Genomic DNA, 22,407 nt, shown 5'->3' on the forward strand with positions numbered 1-22,407 from the left:
CAGCTTGTTCTTGGAGCCACACGCAGCACTGAATCCTCCAGGCAGAATGGCACTCCATAGAACATCCAGTCCCTTCCGCTGCTTCCAGCACGCCTTCCCCAACTGCCCGAGACACTGCTCTACCCCTTTTCTCCAAGAAGAGGATCATCCCTTCTCCCAGACAGGGCAGCCCCAGAGCCCTCACAGACAGGAAGTTTGGAACCTGCCCACCTTCTTTCTGGTTTGCAGTTAAACCCTACTTCCTCCCACCCTGCCCTCCCTACCCTTAGAGGACAGCTGTGCCCCACCACCCATGCAACCCATGCATGCACTAAGTGGCCTCTGGATGGAAGAATGATTGGAAAGAGGCAGAACGGGCACACACATCAATCCAGCTGGTTTGACAAGTGACATTCTTGCAGGCAGATTCCTGCAGCAATGATACTGGGAGAAAGAAACCCAATGCTCTGCAATGCCTTTTCTCAGACCATCTACATGAAGATGTATGGATATACATCAACACACACGAATACTCCCACCCTGGCCTTTTCCTGTGCACGTGGTCATATGCCACATGTACCTTCTTTCCTCAGTTGAGGTCACAGCATGCATCCATTGCCATTCTAGGATGTTGGTTGCAACCTCTCTCTTGGGTTGGTTACATACCATGGGGTCCGGTCACCCAGGGAACCAACTCAGGTCTCCTCAAGTACAGGAAAAGCCTGACTGAGGAGTCATGGGGGGTGGGAGGTAAGGGGAATTGTTCATTTGTGCAAAATTCCAAAACAAAAGATGTTGCTTTCAATCTGTGAGCCTTCTTTGAGGGTCCTTATATCCTGGGGAGGAAGTGAGTGACAGTCATGATTGGGGACACTTTGCTGCCCCGCTTTACCCGTCCATATTTGCTCAGTGCGATGTAGGTCCCTCGGTACAGGTCTGACTCGTAGGCATTGTAATTGTTGGGCAGGAGGGTTTCTCTGAACTTGCATTCCTCTTGGAAGCTGGGCTGCGAAAGAAATGGACAAATAACAGAGGCTCAATTATAAATGAGGTGTAGTGGGCCCTCTACCGGGTACACCTCCCTTCCCTTCGTAAGATAGCCAGCAAGGAAACTGAGCCATTCTAGGCCAACCAAATCATGGGAGGGCACAAAGAAAGAGACTTCCAAGCTCTTTTGGACCCCTCTCATGTTCTCCTCTTCATGATAAGCAAATCAAGGCCCAGGGACATGGATGGAGAAAGTCTGTGTCACATGGGGTGGGTCTCCTGATTTTCAGTTCAGGGCACTTTCCACCAAGCACCTAGCTGATAACTTATTCCATCAGAGAAAGAACCATAAAAGGATATAATAGGCTTTTCCCAAGTCCACTGTGAGAGGTGGTCTAGTGGAATGGGTTTGGGACCCCAGGTTCTACTTAGTGGTTTTCTGCTTCCTAGTTGTGTGACCATGGGCAGTCTCCTCTCTCAGCCCTGGTTCCCTTTCCTGCAAGCTGTGTGTCTGGGGAGGAGGTGGGGGGGGGCAGTTAGAGGAGGGGTGGGGACATATGATTCCCTAAGTCCTTTCCAGCGTTATCTGTTGACTATGTTAACCCTTTCTTCTTTCCACTCGTTGCCCCCTCACTCCATCTTTCCCAGTTTACCTCCCAGGTTTGCCACCCCTTAAAGATGCCCATTCTTGGTTTTGACTTTGAGCCCAGAAGATGCCTGGTGCCTCCTAGACATTCATGGCTCTCTAGAAAAGTTCAGGAACAGAGATGGTAAGGAGCAGTGATTTTTATGGAGAAGAGAACCTGGTTCCCTCTGTGGCAGGTGGTGCCATGGAGTCTGGGGCCAGTGCTAATTTGGTAGAGAAGCGTGTGGAGCACCTGTTCTGAAAATGAGCACTAAACTTCCTGCCACACATCAACAAGTTCATTCCCTATGCATCACCCACACCCTCCTTTATTCCTAGAAAAGAAGGCTGTTCCTCCCCGGACTTGCAGGGCCAATGCTGAGGGAGGCTGGGGGGATTTCTGTGTTTTGTATAGGGAGTGGCTCTGTTGAGTCTAGAGGAAGAGAGAGCAAGGTGAGAGCCAGGAGGTCTGAGATTCAATCTTGAAAGAAACACAGAATGAAACAAAAAGAGAGGTGGGGTGTAATTTCTGACTCCTTCCTGCTGACTGAGGCCATTGGCTATAAAAAGCCCACTCAATGGCTGGCCGGCTGTGCCAAAGGTGTCATCTGACCTTCTCCGAAGGAATCGTACTATGAGCACCCTGGGCTGGCTGGAGGCGGGGGATGGACCAGAGCCTCTTCCTGTTATGAACAGAGGGTGATGAGCTAGTTCCCTGGGCTCCCAGACACCCACAGCTCTTTGGACGCACCTCTCAGACAGCATGTACAACAGTGTGTGATCCCTGGGGACAGCTTCTTCTTTCTCAATAGACTCCAAGTTCCCCGAGTCAAGGATTGTGTCTTGTCAGGTATGTGACCCTGAGTGGATGATGACTTAAGAGGGATGCCAGGAGGACAAATGGACACCCATACATGACCGGCTCCTTCAATGTAGCATAAGAGTGAGCAAGGGTGCAGCATGGTGTAAGGAAGGAACATCACACTCACCTTCTGCCCTTCACCTCTCACCCCTTTCCCCACTCAGGGGTCCAGTTTATTGTTTACAAGGCACTTCTACATGTATTAATTTACTTGAGGTGAATGTGAAAGCTTTAGCCAGTCACACCAACTGGCTTCCTAATACCACACTAGGGAGTTTGGGTTTTTACAACCTTTAGTTTCCTTTGTAAGGAACTTTGAGGTTATGCTGATGATGATTCACCTCTTACTTCATTCGCTATGTGAACTTGGGCAAGTGATTTAACCTTCTAAGTCTCAGTTCCCTCATCTGTAAAGTGGGGGCAGTTAGAATAATTATGTCATAGAATTGGAGCATTAATTGAAATAATGTACAGGAAGTCCATGGTGTAACACCTGGCACATAGTAAAATATAAAAAAAATTGGGGGTATCTGAGTGCCTCAGTCAGTTAAGCATCTGACTCTTGATTTCAGCTCAGGTCATGATCTCACAGTTCTTGAGATTAAGTCCCACATTGGGCTCTGTGCTGACAGCGTGGAGTCTGCTTGGGATTCTCTCTCTTCCTTTCTGCCCCTCTCTTGTTCACATGTGCTCTCTCCTCTCTTTCTCTCTCAAAATAAGTAAACTTTTAAAAAATTCTTATTACTATAATTATTCTCTATCATGAACTACTTTGCATTAAAAGCTCTAAAGGACTTTGTCTTACCCTGCACTGCTATTCCTGCAAAACCTGCTGTGGGTTATTGGACATTTCCACTTTTAAGTTCTGCAGTTATTGACTGAATGACTGGGAGACCGTGAACTTGCATGAGAAGAACACAGAACTAGGATACACAGAGGCTGATGCTCTGGCACTGCTCTTTGGGGTCTCTCTGGGCCATGGCCTCTTTACCTGTGCATGAGAGGTAGAAGCAGCCACAGAAGCTGAGACCATTTGAGGGGCAAAGCTCTGAAGCAACACCACTAGGAGAATAGAATCTCAGGATTAACTGTAAAAGGTAAATGAGAAACGAAGCTACATTGATTAAAAGTCTGGTGAAGATTGATGAACAAAATACAGAGTCCAGAAGTAGATCCAAATATATAGCAATATAACATAAAAATGGATTTGAAATTAATATAGAAGTGGGGTTTCAAATCACTGGAGACAGCATGGTGTTGAAACAGCTGGGTAATATCTAATAACAATAATAATTAAAAATAATAATAAAGTTTGACTTATCATTTCATTCCTTACATTAAAATAAATTCTACAAGTAGCAAAGACCTAAATGTAAAAAAAAAGAACCTCATGAGTCCAGAAAAAATTTTTTTTAAATAATCTTGAGTCAGGATGATCTTTTTGATCAGGGCACAAAAAACTAGATGCCATAAAAAAAAGCAAAAGGAATACATTTGACTTCTGCCTGGAAAAAATTACCTTAAACAAAACAAAAATGTAAATGGCAAACTCAGTTAAAAAATAGTTGCATTTGTGTCAGAGAGTACATTTTGTTACTATATTCAGGACCCTTGGACAGTGTTTATGAACAGACCATTCACAGGAAAGGAAATACAGCTAGCATTTGGACATGAGAAAATACGCCTAATGAGAGAAATGTAAGTCCTAACAGTGAGACCACAGTTTTAATTGTTTGATTAAAAGAAATCAGATTTTTGGGCACCTGGGTGGCTCAGTCAGTTAAACGTCTGACTTCAGCTCAGGTTATGATCTCACGGTTTGTGAGTTCAAGCCTCTTGTCAGGCTCTGTGGTGTCAGTACAGAGCCCACTTGTGGTTATCTGTGCCCCCTCTCTCTGCCTTTCTTCTGTGAACACACTCTCTCTCTCAAAAATAAATAAACATTAAAAAAGAAATCAGATGTTTGATAATATTCTTTCATTGGTGAATGCATGAAGACTAGGAATTCTCATTTAATGTCTGTGGGTGTGTATATTGTTATAACCTTTATAAAGAGCAATTTGACGATATCTACTAGAATGAAAAAGGAATATAGCTTTGATTAGTAATTCCACTTGTAGGAATGTATCTAACTAGCACACTCCCACTCATGTACAAGAGTTACTCACTGAAGCATTATTTATAATAGTATAAGACCCAAAACAACAAAGTGTCTATTTGGAGGGGAGTAGTTAATTCAATTATGGCAGATCTACACAACTGAATGCTATTAAGCCATGAAAAAATATGAAACCTTTGCGGGCACTGACTTGAAATGGTCTCAAAGACATACTGTTAAGTGATGAAACAAGGTTCAAAACGATGTGTAGTATGCTCCTATTTGTGTGACCTTTAAAATAACAGTGAGGGTGCACACACAGGGACACAGGGTCTTCCTGGGATGATACACAAAGAGCCAGGACAACATCTTTGTCTGGGGAGGTACTAGTGGCTTCGAAGAGCGTGAGAAGGAGACTAAATTCCCATGGCATATTCTTTTACACCTTTCTCCCCACCTTAAACCATGTTCATGCATTACCTAGTCATCTAAGTAGATTATTTAAAGTGGGAAAGAAATTCAGGATACAAGTTGAGCCAGGAAGTGGAATAAGAAAACATTTCTATAAAAAAAAAAGAAAAGAAAACATTTATATCAAAAACGGGTGGTCCCCCTGTGTCCTGGTAGTCCTAGCCCCTGCCACCTGCCACTTTTCCCTCTGTTCTAACTTGTACATCCCTGGAGAGCAACCCGCCCTCAGTTTCCAGAATTCATTTCTGATCTAGATGGTGGTTAAGGGAGAGGATTTGCGTGTGGTTTGCAAACTCTAGAGAGGAAATCAAACCTTGGGGCCGAGGGTGTGAAGGAGAGGAAGGAAAGGAAGAGGAACTGAATGATTCGGGCAAGAAATTCTGAGAGCATCTGCCCATATCCTCCATTCTAGAACATGTCCAATTTAAGAATCCAGCCTTTCACAGTGTCTGGGTCTCCTCAAACATTGGTTAAATGTGCATCCTGGTGGTTGTACACATTGTGCCTTGTTCTCTGCTCATTGCATTTTCATTATTCAAATTTTCTGCCCTTTAAAACAATTTTTCCCACTTTTGTTTCTGTCCATTTGGTTCCTTTTCTCTAGCCTTGCTCATATTCCTGGCCTTCCCCAGAACTGGGTACAAATCTAAAGTGAAAAAAGAGAAGTGGATGAAGTTTGCTTTCAAAACTCTGTCTTTCCTTTGCCTGTCTCTTTCTGTACCCCTCTGCCCTGTCCTTGGGGTTCAGGTGGCAGGAGGCCAAGACCATTTCCCTGAACCCTTTGAAGCAGCTGATGCTTCAGGCCAGTGGGTATTCCCGCTGCCCAGACTGATGCCTGAGCTGGTATCCAGACCCAGCCTCTTAATCCATGTCTACTGCCTCCTGAGCCCGGTTCTCATGACCCAAGAGTGGTGTCTCCTCAGCTCTGGTGAGAAAAGCACTCATGCCAAGTGAACGTCATGTTAATAAAAGCAGCTACCATATATTATTACTTGAACAAATGAGAATAATTCCTCCAGATCACATTTCCTGGGTTTGCCGGGGCTCAGGCCCCAGTGTGACAACGTCTTAAATTCCATGTAGGTCTAATCAGACTTATGTGGAACCAAACTCCAAAGCGATCAGCTCTTACCATGGAGAAGGGCATTTTGCAGAGGGGCTTTGCAGAGGGCTGTTCTAGCCTGTGACCACTGGCAGAAATGCCCCATGCGGTCTGGGCTGGATGAGACATCCATCCTCTTGTCTTCGGGCAGAGCTAAGTCACCCGGACTGGTGGAAGTGGATGCGTGTCTTTAAAGCTCTTCCTCCCAGGGCTAACCCAGAGCCACTTGCTTCTTCTATTCCTCCTGGTTTGTGAGTGTGCATGGAAGGGGCAAGGGTGGGTGGTGTTTAAGGAGGTGGGAAATGGAGAGAAAAAAAAAAGACTCTTTTTCCTAAGACCCTTTCCTCCTGCAGCCTCTGTTTCTTTTTCTGTCCTTAGCTGAAATGGAGAAATAGATAACATCTCTCAGCTCCAAGAGGTCTGTATATTGTAACCCCCTTTCCTAACACGCAATGGCACTGTCGATGTAGATGTGTTTGAAAAGCTTTTCGGCAGGTATGACTTTCTTGTCAATCCTGTGCAGCTCCTTGTAGCAGGCAGGCCGTGTGTTGGGGAGAGTTGTCTTCAGGGCTCTCGGGTCCCATCCCCCAGTACTTCTACCCAGCAGGCGCTAACATCCCCTCAGGAATCTGTTCTCTGCTGGATGAGCTTTGCTGCCAGCTGAATGAAGGCATGGCTTGGTCCTCCCCTCTCCCAATGTAATGCCCCACAGAATAAGCAAAGGCCTTGATGGATGAAACAAATACTATGTTCTCTGCACGTTGTCATACTACTATTGATTAAAAGGATGTAGACGCAGTTATAAATAGTAAAACTAAAATCATTTAAAAGCATTACTGAATTCCTACTAGCTTTTTGTCAGTATGCATTTTTTTCTTGGCCAAGGGATTCTCGTAGAGTGCCCAAGCCGACCACCAATCGTTAGGTGGGGTTCCTTGATTTTTTTTCAATTTTATTTTTAAAAGCATTAAGGACATTGGAATTCACTGATTTCTGCCTCTGTCTACATGGAGAGAGCAGAGGTCCAGGCCCAGAGAAGGTCAGGGATTTTGCCCCACATATAAGCAGGTAGTGGAGGGTAGGTGGGGCAGGAGCTGGAATTTGGGTCCCAATCTGTACATGAGATGCACTTCTTCTGTGGGCTTCAAGAGCCTTACCTGCAGAGCCCTGAGGCAGGTCTGCACACAGCACTGATTGTGCGAATTTAGAGACCTAGTGTCCCATCTGTGAAGGGAGGATAAAGACCACATGCACCTTCCAGGGCTGCTAGGGGATAATGCTTGGAAAGTACTCCGCAAGATGCCCTACAAACAGTAGGTGCTCAATACCAGGACGGCTATTTATATTGTCTCAGCTGGGAATAGGTATCCTGCCATGGGGCTCTGCACCCCTCTTTCCTAGAAGTGAGACATGCAGGAAGTCACTTTTCCTAGGTGGGTTTTCTCAGCTCTTCTTCTCTGGCCATGAGTAGTCTCCTGTCCCCACTCTGTGCAAGGGTCCCCTCCCCCCATGAGAAATCTCATTTAGCTGCAGGCGGTAGCAGCTGAGCCTGGGGAGATGAGGCAGCTCTAGGGGCTTAAGGGAAATAGTGTGAATGAAATCATCACCCAGCGGGAGTCTTCCTGGCTCCGGGGATCAGTTGGCAATTGTTTTTTTAGACTGTGATAACAGGCCCCTGAGGGGCAGCGGGAGGGGGTAGAGGTGGTTTGGAAGCATCTGGGGCACAGCCACACAAAGCATCAATTGTCCAAGCTTGGGGCATAGTTGGGCCACACTCCTGGGTCCAGCCCCACTCTCCTACACAAGCCTGCCCAGCCCTGGGCTCCAGGGAGGACAACCTCCCACCTTAGAGAAGGTGCTCCCGGACTCAGTGCTCCTGGGGTGTGGGAGGGGGAGGGTAGAGTGTGCAGAATGAGCAAGCCTTCCCTCAGGACAGCCCCCCTTTTCCCTGGACTCTCTCATTTTGTGAACCCTCCAGCTCAGGGGCCCATCTGACCCCCTTTGAAGTCATGTGCCCCGGAGGGAGGGGTGCAGGGGTGTCTCCAACATGAGGAGTCAGTTCACACTTACTTATGGAAGGTGGCTCCTTCCCATTTGCTACTTCATGCTTTACCCCTGTGCAGTGCCTCTGACTGTGATTAAAGCTCTGATTTTTGAATGTCATATAGGTTCTCTTACTGGGGTAATGGATTTCTAGTTGGAAGTGGGTACATTTTCCTATATTTGTGCCCTCTCCTTGCCTCAAAGTTGAAAGCCCTTCCGGTAATGCTTTCTGCACTCTGTCCTTCCTTCCAGGAGATCTACCTGCTAAATGGTCCCTTGCAGAGGGTGCCTTAGTCAACAACCCCAGTTCCTGGCTCTCCAGTCGCCGGGATCCCAGGCACGGTGCAGGCTGGCGAGTAAGGGCTTTTTGGGAAGACTATCTCCACAAGGAGGGGCCCTGCTTCACCCAAACCTAGGCTGGCCCCAGGCTGGCTCCTGTCTTCTCCAGCACCTTTGCACAGAGTGATGTCTGAGAAAGAAAGGGGGTGTCTGAGGATTCCAAACCTCATGCTGGGTTTCACCTGCCCCGCCCTCCAAAGGCTGTGTGGCCTGGTGGTCCCAAGCCTGCCTGTGCTACAGAAACACCAGAGAAGCTTAAAAACAACAACAACAACAAACAAGCAAACAAACAAACTGATCTTTGGTCCCCCATCCCAGCCCTGCCAAATAAGCATCTCTGATGGAGGTCCCTGCAAATCTGTACTTTTAACAAGCTGCCAAGGTAATGGGATGCAAAATGTCCCACACATGTCACTTCTAGGAAAGAAGGGTGCAGAACCCCATGGCAGGGTGCCTCGCCGCATCAGCTGATATGATAGCTGCTCTGTATTGAGTACTCACTGTCTGCAGGGCACCCTGTGGAGTGCTTTCCAAGCATTATCTCCCAGCAGCCCTGGGAGGCACATGTAACTTTATCCTCCCTTTACAGATGGGACACTGGGTTCCTGAAGTCTCCTGTCCTGTCAGGGCAGTGTGCAGACCTGCCTCAGGGCTCTGCAGGTAATGCACGTCACGGCTCTGCAGAAGTGCCCTTGGTGAACAGACCAGGGACTGAATTCTGGTTCATGGTACCACCTAGCCTAGGGCTATTCCTCTTACTTCCAACGCCCACTTTTAATCCACGCCTTGTCTCCTTGACTAAAGGTCACAGGGAGGGACACTTGCGTGGCTCAGTTGGTTATGCATCCAGCTCTTGTTTTGGGCTCAGGTCATGATCTCATGGTTCGTGGGTTATAGCCCTGCATCGGGCTCCTTGCTAATGGTGCAGAGCTTCCTTGGGATTTTCTCTCTCTCTCTCTGTCCCTTCCCCCACTTGCTCTCTCTCCCTTTCTGTCTCTCTCAAAAATAAGTAAGTAAACTTAAAGATCACAGGGAAGAGACCACCTGAGCTCCCCGTTTGGGTATGTAATAGGCCTCTCGTGTAGGTATAGCCTCACCAGAACCAGGCACCAATCCCAGATCTCTACTCACTTCCTGGTGCTCAGTCTGCCTCCAAGGAGAGGTAGAACAGCACTCCACGCCCTCCCCATAAATAACTCTGGTATTCCTTCACAATTGCTCAGCGGTCTACCTTTTTATCCTTCTAATTTCTGTCAAAAGTACTCCCAGTGCCTTCAACTTCATAAGGATGTTGTTCCCCCCCACCCCCCGCCGTAGTTTTGGAATAAGCCAAATCTTAGGAGGAGAGACCCAGGACCCCGGGGGTCAATAAGAGCAGAGGTTTTAGTAAATGCACTTAGAAGCCAACTAGGTTAACCAAAGGGCCGGCATTCACCTTCCCAGGGTGATCTGTGATGGGGAGCGGGCTGGAGGTTGGGTTCCAGCCCAGAGGGTGGAATAAGAGGATGTTTCTCCATCCTACAGGATCAGGGGTCAGAGGGCTTAAAACCATAGAGTAAAACTTCAAGTGCCTTCGTCTCTCCTCCTCATACTGCGCACTAGATGGGGTACCTCTCGGGGTCATGGGGAACAGCACCTGGGCTGAAAGACAGGCTTGCTTCTCCAGGCCTCTCCAGTTCAGGGGGTAAAACCCGACCATAAGGCTGGGTGACAGCTTTATGCCAGGGTGCAGGTCTCCTTCAGAACCAGCAGCCTCCTGACCTACGGTTCCTATTTAATATTACAAAGGCTGGAAGGCTCAGGAAAAACATGGTCCAAAGCAGAAGCCAGTTAACCGTGAAGCACATGAAACACATGAAGCATGAGCTCGCATGCTTCCTTCTTATTCTAGACAAATATTCACTTCTTTATGCAAGCTTTTGTAGCATTTTCTTCAACTGTGTAAGCTGTAGCCCTCAAATAGCCTGGACGTCCCCCAGCCCAGTGGACTCACCGTTGTGTATAATCTCCCTTTACTGTTCATGGCAACGAAGAGGGCACTCTTCACTCCAAAGAGACTCACCACACCCCGCTCCACTGTGGAAATCTCCAGCAGGCCTGACAAAGAAAGGGGGGCCAGGTTACCCAAGGCTTGTGCAGGGCTCAGCGGGACATCAATCTAGAGGCGACACTACAAGGGCACCTCAGCCCATCCCCCAGCTCCTAGAAAGCCAGACCCTTCATCACCTCTATCCCTGATCTCACTTTGGACTCAGCAAGTCCTGCCACTTTACTGTCAAAGATCCACTTCCGCTGGGGAAGTTCTGACATCGGGGTCACGGATTGCAGCCATATCTACATGAGATTAGCTTTTACAGACTTCACATGAAGTCCTTGCCTGGGGTAGAAACATGAATGCTGATTAGCTTTTTAATAAAGTAGATACTCTCCATGCTTCAACAAATTTCAGCTCATCTAATCTTGCAAACACGGCAACCACACGGAAGACTGAAGGCTTGTGTGGATCCTGCAGACCCCGACCCCTCTTGGATGCGGGAACGTACCTATGCAGCAACCCACCAACTTGCAGGACAAGGACCTGGGGACGGAGAGGGCAGGTGGAAATAAAGGGAAAGATGTGCTTCAGTGAGAAATGTTGCAAAATACTTCCTTTCCTTCTTAAAGAGGGAAGCTAAATAAAAATGAGCTTAAGTCGAATCTGGTCCAAAAACCCTTACTTATTTTCACTACTCTTGCCTTAAGGCTTCCTGGCTGGTTCCAGGTGGTCTTATATGGGCACAGATGTGCCTTTAACACTGAACTAATGGATGCCATGGGGGCTCTGTGGGGTGATGGCAAAGGACACCAGAATGCCTGGACCTCAGCATATTAAGCCTGCACCCAGGCAGGGTCAAAGTCAGTCTGGGGGAGGTGGCTCTGCTTATAAGATTCCAAATAGAGAATATGACTTCTGTCCCCTTTATAATAGGCCCCATGCACCAGAGCAAGTCCCCTTCATCTTTTAGCCTTGCTTGCACCCAAGCCCCCAGCTTCCCAACTGGCTGCAGCTTGCACTCACTGTAGGGGTTCTCCTCGTGGGTCCCGCTGATCCGGCCGTCGGGGGGCACCTGGAGGTGAAAGCCGATGCCCACGTTGCAGTAGAGCCTCCTCTGCCGCTTGATCCCCACCAAGTAGCCACTCTCCCAATTCACTCCAGCAATCTCTCCAGCTAGCCCAGCTCGAGACCTTGACAGCAGGGTGCCCCAGCCCCTGGAGTCCAGCAGCGTGCTGTTGGTGCGGGTGCCTGCAGGCGAGGGCACCACCATGCCCACTAGGACGCCTAGGAAGACAAGAGCCCACAGCGTGCCCTGAAGACGTCCTGCTCCCCGGGACATAGTGATGAACAGCCTCTGTCCCAGGGCCATCCACCTTGCCTCTCAGGCACGTGGTCAGAATTAATGGCCCTAAAAATACCGCCCTTCTTGTTTTTCTCCCCTCAGCATGGCGGCAGGGGCTTATTTTTGGAAGGCAGATGAAGGCTGCTGACATGAAACCAAAGCCTGCTTTGGGCACTCGGGTCGGGAGCAGAGGGACCCAGGCTGAGCCGTGGCTGGTAGGGACCATGGCTTGGGGACGGTGTCTAGCTCGCCCGCTTGCTCCGTCCCGAGTCGATTATATTTGATTTGACCTATCTTTATAGTTCAGCAGCCTGGCCCTCCCCTCCACCCATCATCACCCTGACGTCAACTGGCCCAGCTCACTTATCCAAGGCTGTAACATTAATCTGCTGCTGGGCCTGGCTGCCTCCCCAGACCCCCATCACCCTCCCCACACCCCAGGGATTCTGGGAGCCACTGTCATTCCAGCTATGAGGCAGGAATGAAGTGAGCAGGGAGCATCTCTGAGGGAGGGAGGACTTGGCTGGGGGCCCAGGGGAAGAGGGAGGTAAGAGGCCACCCACAACCCAAACTGGGCAAAAGTTCTTGGCCTGGCAGTGCTGGCTTCCTTGTTTAGAGGGCAAAGGGTAAAGATAGTGATAGGGAAAAGCTTGGTGTCAGATGATGACAGTGGCCTATGAGCTACCCTAGAGACCTTTTCATGGAAAGAGTTCATGGTTGAGGGCAAAGTAGGCTCAGGGGACACTGAAAAGCTGACCCCTTTTAACAGGAGAGAACAGAGATTCAGTGGTGAGGGGTGGGGAGGTGGTCCCTAGGATTGTCGAGGAAGAGAGGGCTAGGGTCACGCTTCTGCTCGCTGTTCTGGCCATGGCGTTCACCCAGCCAACGGGGTGGAAGTTGTGCTGGCCCCCAACAAAGCCCACTGGCCATTTTCCTACCTGGGCTCATCCTTGGCATCTATTATTATTCCCATTTTGTAGAGAACTTAAGGGACTTGCCAGAACTTGTAAGCCAGAACCTAGAAAATTGGCTTAAATCCAAAGCCTATGCTTTTAACCCCTGCACGATTGCCTATAGTAGAAGTGAGATTACCTGGCTGGGGCCCACAGAGTCTAGTGAGCTCATTCTATGCTAAGAGTACATCATGGAATTATTTCAATAGCACAAAATGATTCCCCTTCCCACACAGGCTGGAGGTTACAGGCAGCCTGGGGAAACCTCCTAGGATGAGTCTCACTGCCTAGGGACTCTTCTCAGACACCATTCCTCCCCTCTGCTTCCAAGCCTCCTGCTCAGGTCTGGGCTCAAGTCTCCAGTCTCTACTTATCCCTGCCTTCTGCCTTGCTGCCTCATTCATTTGAATTGATGCTTTGGTTAGAATTTCTGTCAAGCCGTGCATTTCAGTTTTGCCCTAGATATGTTCTCTCATATCCCTGGAAGCCCTAACATCTTCTGCCATTATCCTCTGCAGGTAAAATTAATGGGGAGGGATATATGCACCCCTGCTTAGGATCACCCTCACCATCAGGCCCCCCAGCTTCCCAACCATCCTTCCCCTCCGTGTCACCTCCATTGCCTTGTGCCCAGCCTTACAATCACCAGCACCCCCCTCTCCTACAATAAGGAATGGCTAGCACCTGTGGCACAGATTGAGCTTACTATGTAGGCCTTTGTTGGAAAATTATACAAAATAAAAAAAAATCTCTGCAAAGTAGGAGAATCGTGAATAATCCAAAGACAAAATAAAATTACCTTCACCTGGATCTCCAGCTTGATTTCATAAATTTAAGTTTTCATATACATAACAGCAGTGGAGATGCTCTCTTAATGGTGTTCAGTTTGGAACATTGTATTAATCATGCTTGTGGTAGGGAAGAGGCATCCAAGAAGCATGCATGATGGTAAGAAGTTAGTCTGAAATGAACTCTTGCCTTGGATACTTGGGGATGTGCTCATCGCCCTCACCGTGGGATTCTTCTTGGAACCTATCCACTTTAGGGTTGCCTCAGAGGAGAGTCTAAGCTATAATAAGGTCAATACTATATATCAGTGGTAGATCTCTTTAGATCCACCTTTTCTCAGATTCTTCTCTGTGCAGAGATTGTGGGTGGTGTTTTATAAAGCAATGGGCTTTTGGATGGAGGACACCTGAATTTGAATCCCGACTCCACTATTTATTAGCTTTGTGACATTGCAAAAATTTTTGAACCTCATTACTTTCATTTGCAGAATGAGATCATTACTTCATAGGACTGTTAGAGGCATTAGCAATTATATATGCAAAGGGCCCAGTGCAAAGCACAATATAGCTCTCCCTCAGTCCTTTATCTGAAATATATTGGAAATCTATCACCCAATTAAGGGAGGACAAGCCCAAAGTGAGAAGGACTCTGTCTCATCTCAAGGGGTGGGAGAGACACATGGGCTTCCAGTTCTTAATTCCCAACCACCAGAGCATATGTTGTGATGGCTGTTAACATATGTAGAAGCAGGCAGTCTAGATTCCTAAAATATTCTGAAAACCAGTAATAGCATTGGTTATCGTCCCTGTTAAATATAAAACTTAAGTAATTCATTCTATTAAAAAGCCTGAGTCTTATTTTTATCGGGTGATGTGATGAGGCCCTGTTCTAAATGCGCCTCCTGGGCCTGTCTCTATAGCAACTTCACTGTGCTCATATATCCATATATTTCTCCTGAAGGCTAATTAAGTTGACAACTGCTAGGGCTTCTTGGTTTACCAGATTTGCACTTGACCCTTCTCCTGGGGCTTAGGGACCCCTATGGATGTGAAGTGATAGAGAAAAGAGTAACAGGTGGAGGAGGCCTCTCTGTGGACCCCTCTTTCACATAGTTGCCCAGCAGCCTTTGCGGTTGTCAATCACTCTCTCTGGATGAGCCAAGAGTTAGTGGAGGTGAGTAGGAAAAAATGTTAATGTCTGTCTCCTTCCATGACAGGGTCTTTGTCCCTGAGTGCGGTACCACATTGTGTAGATAGCTCAAATTTGGCACATCACCTGCACCGTGGGACCACCTCTGTAACACCAAGTGGGTTGTTTTTTATGACTTCTGTTTATGACATATTAAAACTCAAACACCTCAGAGTGACCATAGGGGTCATGTAGATTGTGAACAGCAGTGTCCATTTGTATCTTTCATATTTGGTTTTGAAAAAGTGATATTAGCCTTTTTCTATAGATAATCTGGAAAATACAGAAGATGATACGGTAGAAAATAAAATAACTTTGTGCTTAGTGTCTTTATAGATTTAGTCTCAGTCTTCCTTTGAGCTACAATGGCACAGAGGCCTGGCCACCTCCATTTGCCTCTCCCTCTTTCTTGCTCAGACAGGCACCTGTGTGTAAAACACACCTGTGCCTGGTGGTTAGGGGTCGAGTGTGCTCAACAGACTTGGGTGTGACCTGGGCGTGTGCAGAGGGGAGGGATTAAGAAGAGCCCCTACCCTGGAGCTGAGGGAAAAGGGTATTTGGGCTCATAAAGCTTACTTCAGGTGGGAGGATTCAAGAGAAAAAGTTTGACCAGAACAAAGATCCTCAGCTTCTGCGGGTAGGAGTCCCATGTGGTCCCGCTAGCTTGTCCGTGGAGGAGTCATACTTCGTTCTTTCCTAGTGGAAGTCAACTTTCCCCAGGCCTCACCCACATAAGTGGGGATCCATTAGCATGATCCAAATTTCCTGAGTTTTTGCCTCTACCAGCTCATGTGGGGAGGGACTTTACCTTACTATAAATTGTCCCTGAGTTATTTCTGGAGCTCCCCAGCATGCCTCACACGTGTTTGTGAGTATGTGACCCTGCTCCTGCCTGGGACTGCCGCAGGGCATCTGCATGGACCACCCTGTCCGTCAGCCTTCCGCCTCCCCCTGGCAGCCATGGCCGTGACATTTCTCACTTCAGCTTACCACCTGAAGGCCGGAGAGGAAGCTTCTTCATGTTCTGCTTCAAAGGAGGAACGAGCATCTTAGTCCCCCTTCTTTATACTTCTGCTCATTAAAGGGTACTACTTGTCCCCTGGTGGTTTATTCCTTTCGATTTTATTTTCAGATTCCCTGCCTGCAGAGGATTCAGTCTTTGTTATGGGACAAGCTTATCCAGTTCGGTTCTTTTTTCCTTCTGGATGGAGCCTCCTCAGCCTTCAGGCAAGTAGACTTCTGCTGGGGCCTGCCCACCAGTGGTCCAGATGTGTCTGAATCACCACCTAAGTTCACAGGGGAGACCCTGCTCCACTCCCTGCAGCCCCTTTCTTGGGGAGCGAGGGAGGCCTGGATGCTCGGGTTTGTGGCCTGATTATTGGAGGATTTGCAGAGTCTGCTGGGAGGAGGTCATGTCTTCCTCTCTACCCCAGAAATTATCTTTTTGATCTATCTTTCAAGCTGAGTCCCCATCTTGCTGTGACTCAGTGTGCTTTCCTGTCTCCCGGCTCTCTGTCGTTCTTCTCTCAGTCTCTCCTGCTCTCTCTCCAGCCCTACTCTCTAGCCTCCCTCCTCTGCTTACTATTCTTCACCATATGCACAAGCCTAGAGGTCTAGCCAACTGCCAAGGAGGCAGCACCTCAGGTCTGGCTGACCACTATGGCAGCACATCTCAGCTGAATTTGCAAAGGGGCAGAGGAGTCAGATAACTTTCTGGAGCCTCAGAACGTAAGGGATTTTGGCTCTGCTCAGACTTTTGCGGTTTCTCAGATTTGCCTTTCATGATCATCATCTAATAATACCTACTGCGTGCTGAGGCGGGCATGCTCTCTGCCAGCCACCATGCAGAGTTATGTAAAAGACTCAGCCCTCAGTGGCAGGCTCCCCAGTGTGGCACGACAGGCCCTTGGTGTCTGACCTCTGCCGGCCTCTTCGGCTTTATCTCCTGCCTCTCCTTCTCTGGGGATTTTTGCTTCATGAACCCCACATGGCCTGCTGTTCTCAGGCACACTCTGTGCTGGTTCTGCCTCCCTGTCTTTGCTCTGACTGTCCTCTCTTTGCCTGGCAAATTGCTTCCCATCTTTAAGGACTCAGCTTAAATGTCACCTCCGGAAGCAATCCCCAGCAACCTTCCACCTGTCTCCAGGCTGGACTTGGTGCCGCCGTCTCTGCTGCCTGCCCCATCCTCACCTCGTTAATGTTTTGCACATACCTCTGTCACTGCCCGGGTCAATATCATAATAATTTTGACAAGGAGATCACACTGAGAGTGGAATCCTTGGGGCAGCAATGGTGCCTTACTGGTTTCTGTATATTCAGAACCAAACACAGTGCCTGCTACATAATAAATATTATAAAATGTCTGAATACATGTTGTTGAATTCAAGGCTTTGAATCCATGGATTTCACTAGGCAAGCGATTCTCGAACAAGGGCTCAGCCCTCTGTGGAGGGGTGATCAGAATTTTGGTGGGGGTGGGGCATAGTCATTAAAAAATACCCACTTTCAATATTACTATTTGCATTTTGTCATTAAAAAAAAGCAGTTACTCTGGAGACTTCTGCTTCTGCCGTTTCTGGGGAAACTTGTACTGGACTTGTGCTCCCACTGTAGACTGTGAGAAAACTGGCAAATGGGTGAAACAATTATTTTTGGACATGGGTAACAGGCAGCACGGGACTGTGATCTCTGGAAGAAAGGGAACAAATGAGATGGATTCTAGCATCACCTTTTCCTTCTCCCTGGAGACACTTCCCAGGCCACAGGGAAGGAAAGCAGAACTCAAGCAGAGCCCAGAGATCACAGAGTAAGGATACAGAGACCAGTGTTTGAGGGACACTGAGGCAGCAAGAACTTGCAGGGTAGAGCACAAAAAAAAAAAAAAAAAAAAAAAAAAAAAAAAGAGGGAATGCATAGAGAAAGAGCTCCAGAAATCTGGATGTGTTTGCCCTCAAGACTGTTGCTCAATACGAAGCCATACAAATGTAGGATGAGCACTATCAGAATGTTGCAAGGTGGGCAATTTCCAGAGCTCACACAACTCTTTGTGTTCAGACCAGCCAGAGTAGAGAGAACTACATTTTCTCAGTAGAGAGCATTCAGTAGAGACCCCAGAAGAGGCCTCTACTAATATGGATAATTAAACCCTGGAATAAGGTGCTGGGCACCCTCTCCCCAACATTTCCAGGATTTCTACTTCTGGCTAAGATGCACTAACAGGTACTGGATTTACCCTCCTGTTCAAAATAACTAAAAAACTGGAAAAGATACATCAAACAACAGTTTTCCAGACATTAGATATCAGGATATAAACAGCAGTGATCCCTGAGAAATGAGAAATTAACAAAGTGAATTCTACGATTGTCCAGTTTACTCCCTTAAGAGAATTCTCAGGCATGGCTCAGGGAGAAGAAAACTAGGTGGAGCCTGTAAACACCTTGAATTGAGCAAATGAAGCTGACTGAGGGAGACTAAGTTAGAGTTTACAGGGCAGAGTAGCAGGCAAGAGAGAGAGATGTACAGAGAGAGAACTCAGAGATATGCAGAGGGGCAATCCCCTGGAGTGGTCATCTGGGTACAGATTAGCACAAGTGTAAGCTCCCTGAGGCTGGGGAGAGAGCTACCCAAAAGGATTGAGACAATAGTACTTGGTACTCACCTCGGAATGGAGACAGTGCTAGTTCCTACCAGACAGATGAAAAAATATAGTCATTCATGGGACATTAGTTTGAGTACTCACAAGGGTCTTACCTTAATAGTGGAGAATAGTTATTTCAAACCAAATGCTGCTCTGGTCCCACCTAACAAATACTAAAAGAAAAACTCAAAAGGATCAATCTGTTTTCAAGTAACTTAAATTCACTCCAAGAAAAAGCTCAAGAATATTCATAAAAACAGAAGAACATGCAGACTCCAACAGGGTAAACTTCACATGTCTGGCATATAATAAAACATGACAAGTCATACAGAGAAGCAGGATAATATGAGCCATTGTAAGAAGAAAAACTTAAAAAGTAGAAACTGATCCATGACTGACCTAAATGTTAGCATAATTAGACAAGGACATTAGCACAGTTATCGTAATTGTATTTTATATGCTCAAAAAGCTAAAGGAAGATTAAACATGGTAAGTAGAGACATAGATGATATAAAAATGACCCAGATGGAACTTCTAGAGATGAAAACCAGAGTGCCTGAAATGGGAAACACACTGGATGGGATACATGACAGATTAGACACTGCAGAAGAAAACATTAGTAAAATCAAAAACATAACAATAGATATTACCCAGACTGAATCACAGAGAGAAAAAATTAATTCAAAGTGTCCAGAGCACCATTCAAGCAACCTAATACATGTGTAATTGGAGTCTCTGATAAAAAGGAAGGACCAAAAAAATTTGAGGAAATAATGGCTAAAAATTTTCCATATTTGAGGAGAACTATAAAGTCAGATCCAAGAAGCTCAATAAATCACAAGCACAAGAAATATAAAGAAAACTAAAACACAGTCATAATCAAATTATAGAAAACAAAAATTTAAAAACAACCAAAGCAAAAAACACTTATTATGTACAGAGAAATAAAGGTAAGGATAACAGCAGATTTTTTGGTAGGAAATACTGCAAATAAGAAGATGGTAAGCCAACATCTTTAAAATACTGAAAGAAAATTCTGTCAATGTAGAATTTTATATTCAGCAAAATATCTTTTTTGTTTTGTTTTATTTTATTTTATTTTTATTAATTTTTTAATGTTTATTTATTTTTGAGAGTTAGAAAGACAGACTGTGAGCAGGGGAGGGGCAGAGAGAGAGAGAGGAAGACATGGAATCTGAAGGAGGCTCCAGGCTCTGAGCTGTCAGTACAGAGCCTGATGTGGGGCTCGAACTCACCAACCATGAGATCATGACCTGAGCCGAAGTTGGATGCTTAACCAACTGAGTCACCCAGGTGACCCATCATTTTTATTTTATTTTATTTTTTAAAATATTTATTTATTTTGATAGAGAGAGCATGCAAGAGTGGTGGGGGGCGGGCAGAGAGAGAGAGATGAAGAAAGAGAATCCTAAGCAGGCTCTGTGCTATCAGTGCAAAGCATAACGTGGGACTTGATCTAAAACTGGAAGATCATGACCTGAGCTGAAATTAAGAGTCAGACACTTAACCAACTGAGCCACCCAGGTGCCCCCAAAATATCTTTTTTTAAGACAAGATACCATTATTTTCAGCCAACAAAGGCCAAAAGAATTTATTGCTAGCAGACTCATGCTACAAGAAATGTTAAAAGAAGCCCTTATGGAAGAGTAAAAATGATACCAGATGGAGGTATGCATCTACCTAAAGGAAGGAAGAACATCAGAAATGACAAATATGTTGATAAATATATGAAATTTTAAAAATTTTTATTTAAATCTCTTTAAAAGATAACTGAGAGATTAAAATAGTAATAATAACAAGAGAGTGCAGAGTTTATAATAAATGAAGAAATAAAATGTATTACAATATCAGAAAGAACAGGAGGAGAGAAATGGCATAAGATTCTTATGCTAGACACAAAATAGTATATATCACTTTAAGGTAGAGCATGTCATGTCAAAAATGTACTCTATAAACCCTAAAGCAACCACTAAAAAATAGAACAAAGAGTTATAGCTAATAAGCTAACAAATGAATTAAAATAGAATCCCCCAAAACATGCAACTAACCCAAAGGAAGGCAAAAAAAAAAAAGCCCCACAAAAAACAAAAACCACAACCAAGAAAGCAAAGACAGTAAATAGCAAGTCACTAGATTTAAAACCAAACTGTGGCAGGGGTGCCTGGGTGGCTCAGTCTGTTAGGTGTCCAATTCTTGGTTTTGGCTCAGGTCATAGTCTCATGGGTTCATGAGTTTGAGCCCCACATGGTGAGTTCTGGCCTCCTTGGGATTCTCTCTCCCTCTCTCTCTGCCCCTACCCTGCTCATCCTCTCTCTCTCTCTTTCAAGATAAATAAACAAACTTAAAAAAAAAACTGTGTCAATAATCACATTAATGCAAATAGTCCAAATATGTAAATTAGCAGGGACAGAGTATCATATTGGATAAAAAAGCATGTTAGCTAATAAGCTAACAAATGAGTTAAAATAGAATCCCCCAAAACATGCAGCTAACCCAAAGGAAGGCAAAAAAAAAACAACCCGCAAAAATACTGCCTAGATTAAAATCATTGTAAATGTACTGATGTAAATACATTAAAAATAAAGTAAAATAACTCTTATATGTTTATATTATTATCAGTCAAATAGACTTTATATCAAAGAATAGAATAAAAAACATTTTAAGTTCATTTCATAATAAAGAAGGGACAATTAAGAGGATATAACTGTCCTAAATAATTATGCATCTGATATTAGAATTTCAGAATACATGAAGCAAAACCTGATATAACTACAAACAGCAATAGATAAATCCACAATTACAGTCAGACATTTTAATTCCTTCTGTCAACAATTCACAGAACAAGGAGACTGAAAATAAGTAAGGATAGAGAAGTCCTGAAGAACATTATCAACCAACTTGACCTAGTTGACATTTGTAAAACTATCCACTCAAAAACAGAATATCCATTCTTTTCCAGGGCACATGGTACATTTACCAAGACAGATTATATTATGGGCCAGAAATCCAATATTGATAGAATTCAAGTAGTATGAAGTATGTTCTTTGACAAAAATAGAATTAAAAATCAATAACAGAAAATATCTGGGAAATCTCCAAATGTTTGAAAATGAAATAACCCACTTCTAAATAATCTGCAGGTAACAGAAGAAACCTAAAGGGAAATAATAAGTATTTTGAACTTTGGACACCTGGATGGCTCAGAGTTAAGTGTCCAACTCTTGCTTTCAGCTCAGGTCATGATCTCACAGTTTGTGAGATTGAGCCCTGCATCAGGCTCTGTGCTTGAGATTCTTTGTCTCCTTATCTCTCTGTTCCTCTTCTGCTCTCTCTCTCTCTCAAAATAAATAAATACACATTTAAAAAATACTTAAAAAATTATTTTGAACTAAATGAAAATTATAATACAACTTAGCAAATTTTGTGAAATGCCACTGAAGTAGTATTTAGAGGAAAATTTATAATTCTAAACATCTATATTAGAAAAGAAGAAAGACGTCAAATGAATGTCCTCAGCTTTGATTTTAAGAAACTAGGAAAAAAAAATGGGGCGCTGGGTGGCTTAGTTGGTTGAGGGTCTGACTCTTGATTTTGGGTCAGGTCATGATCTCATGGTCATGAGATCAAGCCCCATGCTGGGCTTCATGCTGGGCATGGAGACTGCTTAAGATTATCTCTCTCCCTCTCCTCTTCCCCTCACTTCCCCAGTAAATAAATAAATAAATAAATAAATAAATAAATAAATAAATGAAACTAGAAAAAAAGAATAAATTAAACCTAAAGTAAAAGAAATAATAAAGATTAGAGAGATCAATAAAATAAAAAAATGGGGAAAAAAGAGAACATTAATAAAACTAAAAGCTGAATTTTTAAAGAAGGTCAATAAAATTAATGACCTCTAGCCAGACTGATCAGGAAAAGAAATAGAGAAGATGA

At 45.3% G+C, this 22,407-nt stretch overlaps 1 protein-coding gene across 1 annotated transcript; it reads right to left on the minus strand.

The window, feature by feature from the left end:
- Positions 1 to 739: 739 nt before the first annotated feature.
- FGF6 (fibroblast growth factor 6) lies at positions 740 to 11,910 on the minus strand. Its single transcript, XM_030323346.1, has 3 exons — positions 11,565 to 11,910; positions 10,500 to 10,603; positions 740 to 985 (listed from the first exon to the last, which is right to left on the minus strand). The coding sequence occupies exons 1-3, from the start codon at positions 11,908 to 11,910 to the stop codon at positions 809 to 811; spliced, it is 627 nt and encodes a 208-aa protein (XP_030179206.1). The 3' UTR covers positions 740 to 808.
- Positions 11,911 to 22,407: the final 10,497 nt, after the last annotated feature.

The sequence above is a fragment of the Lynx canadensis genome, chromosome B4 (assembly GCF_007474595.2).
Source record: "Lynx canadensis isolate LIC74 chromosome B4, mLynCan4.pri.v2, whole genome shotgun sequence".
NCBI classification, from domain to species: Eukaryota; Metazoa; Chordata; class Mammalia; order Carnivora; family Felidae; genus Lynx; species Lynx canadensis.

Coding starts and splice junctions, on each gene's coding strand:
- FGF6 (XM_030323346.1), bottom strand. CDS start 11,910: ATGGCCCTGGGACAGAGGCTGTTCATCACTATGTCCCGGGGAGCAGGA. Junction 10,604..11,564: donor CCACGAGGAGAACCCCTACA/GTGAGTGCAAGC, acceptor TTTCTTTGTCAG/GCCTGCTGGAGATTTCCACA. Junction 986..10,499: donor AAGGGAGATTATACACAACG/GTGAGTCCACTG, acceptor TTTCTTTCGCAG/CCCAGCTTCCAAGAGGAATG.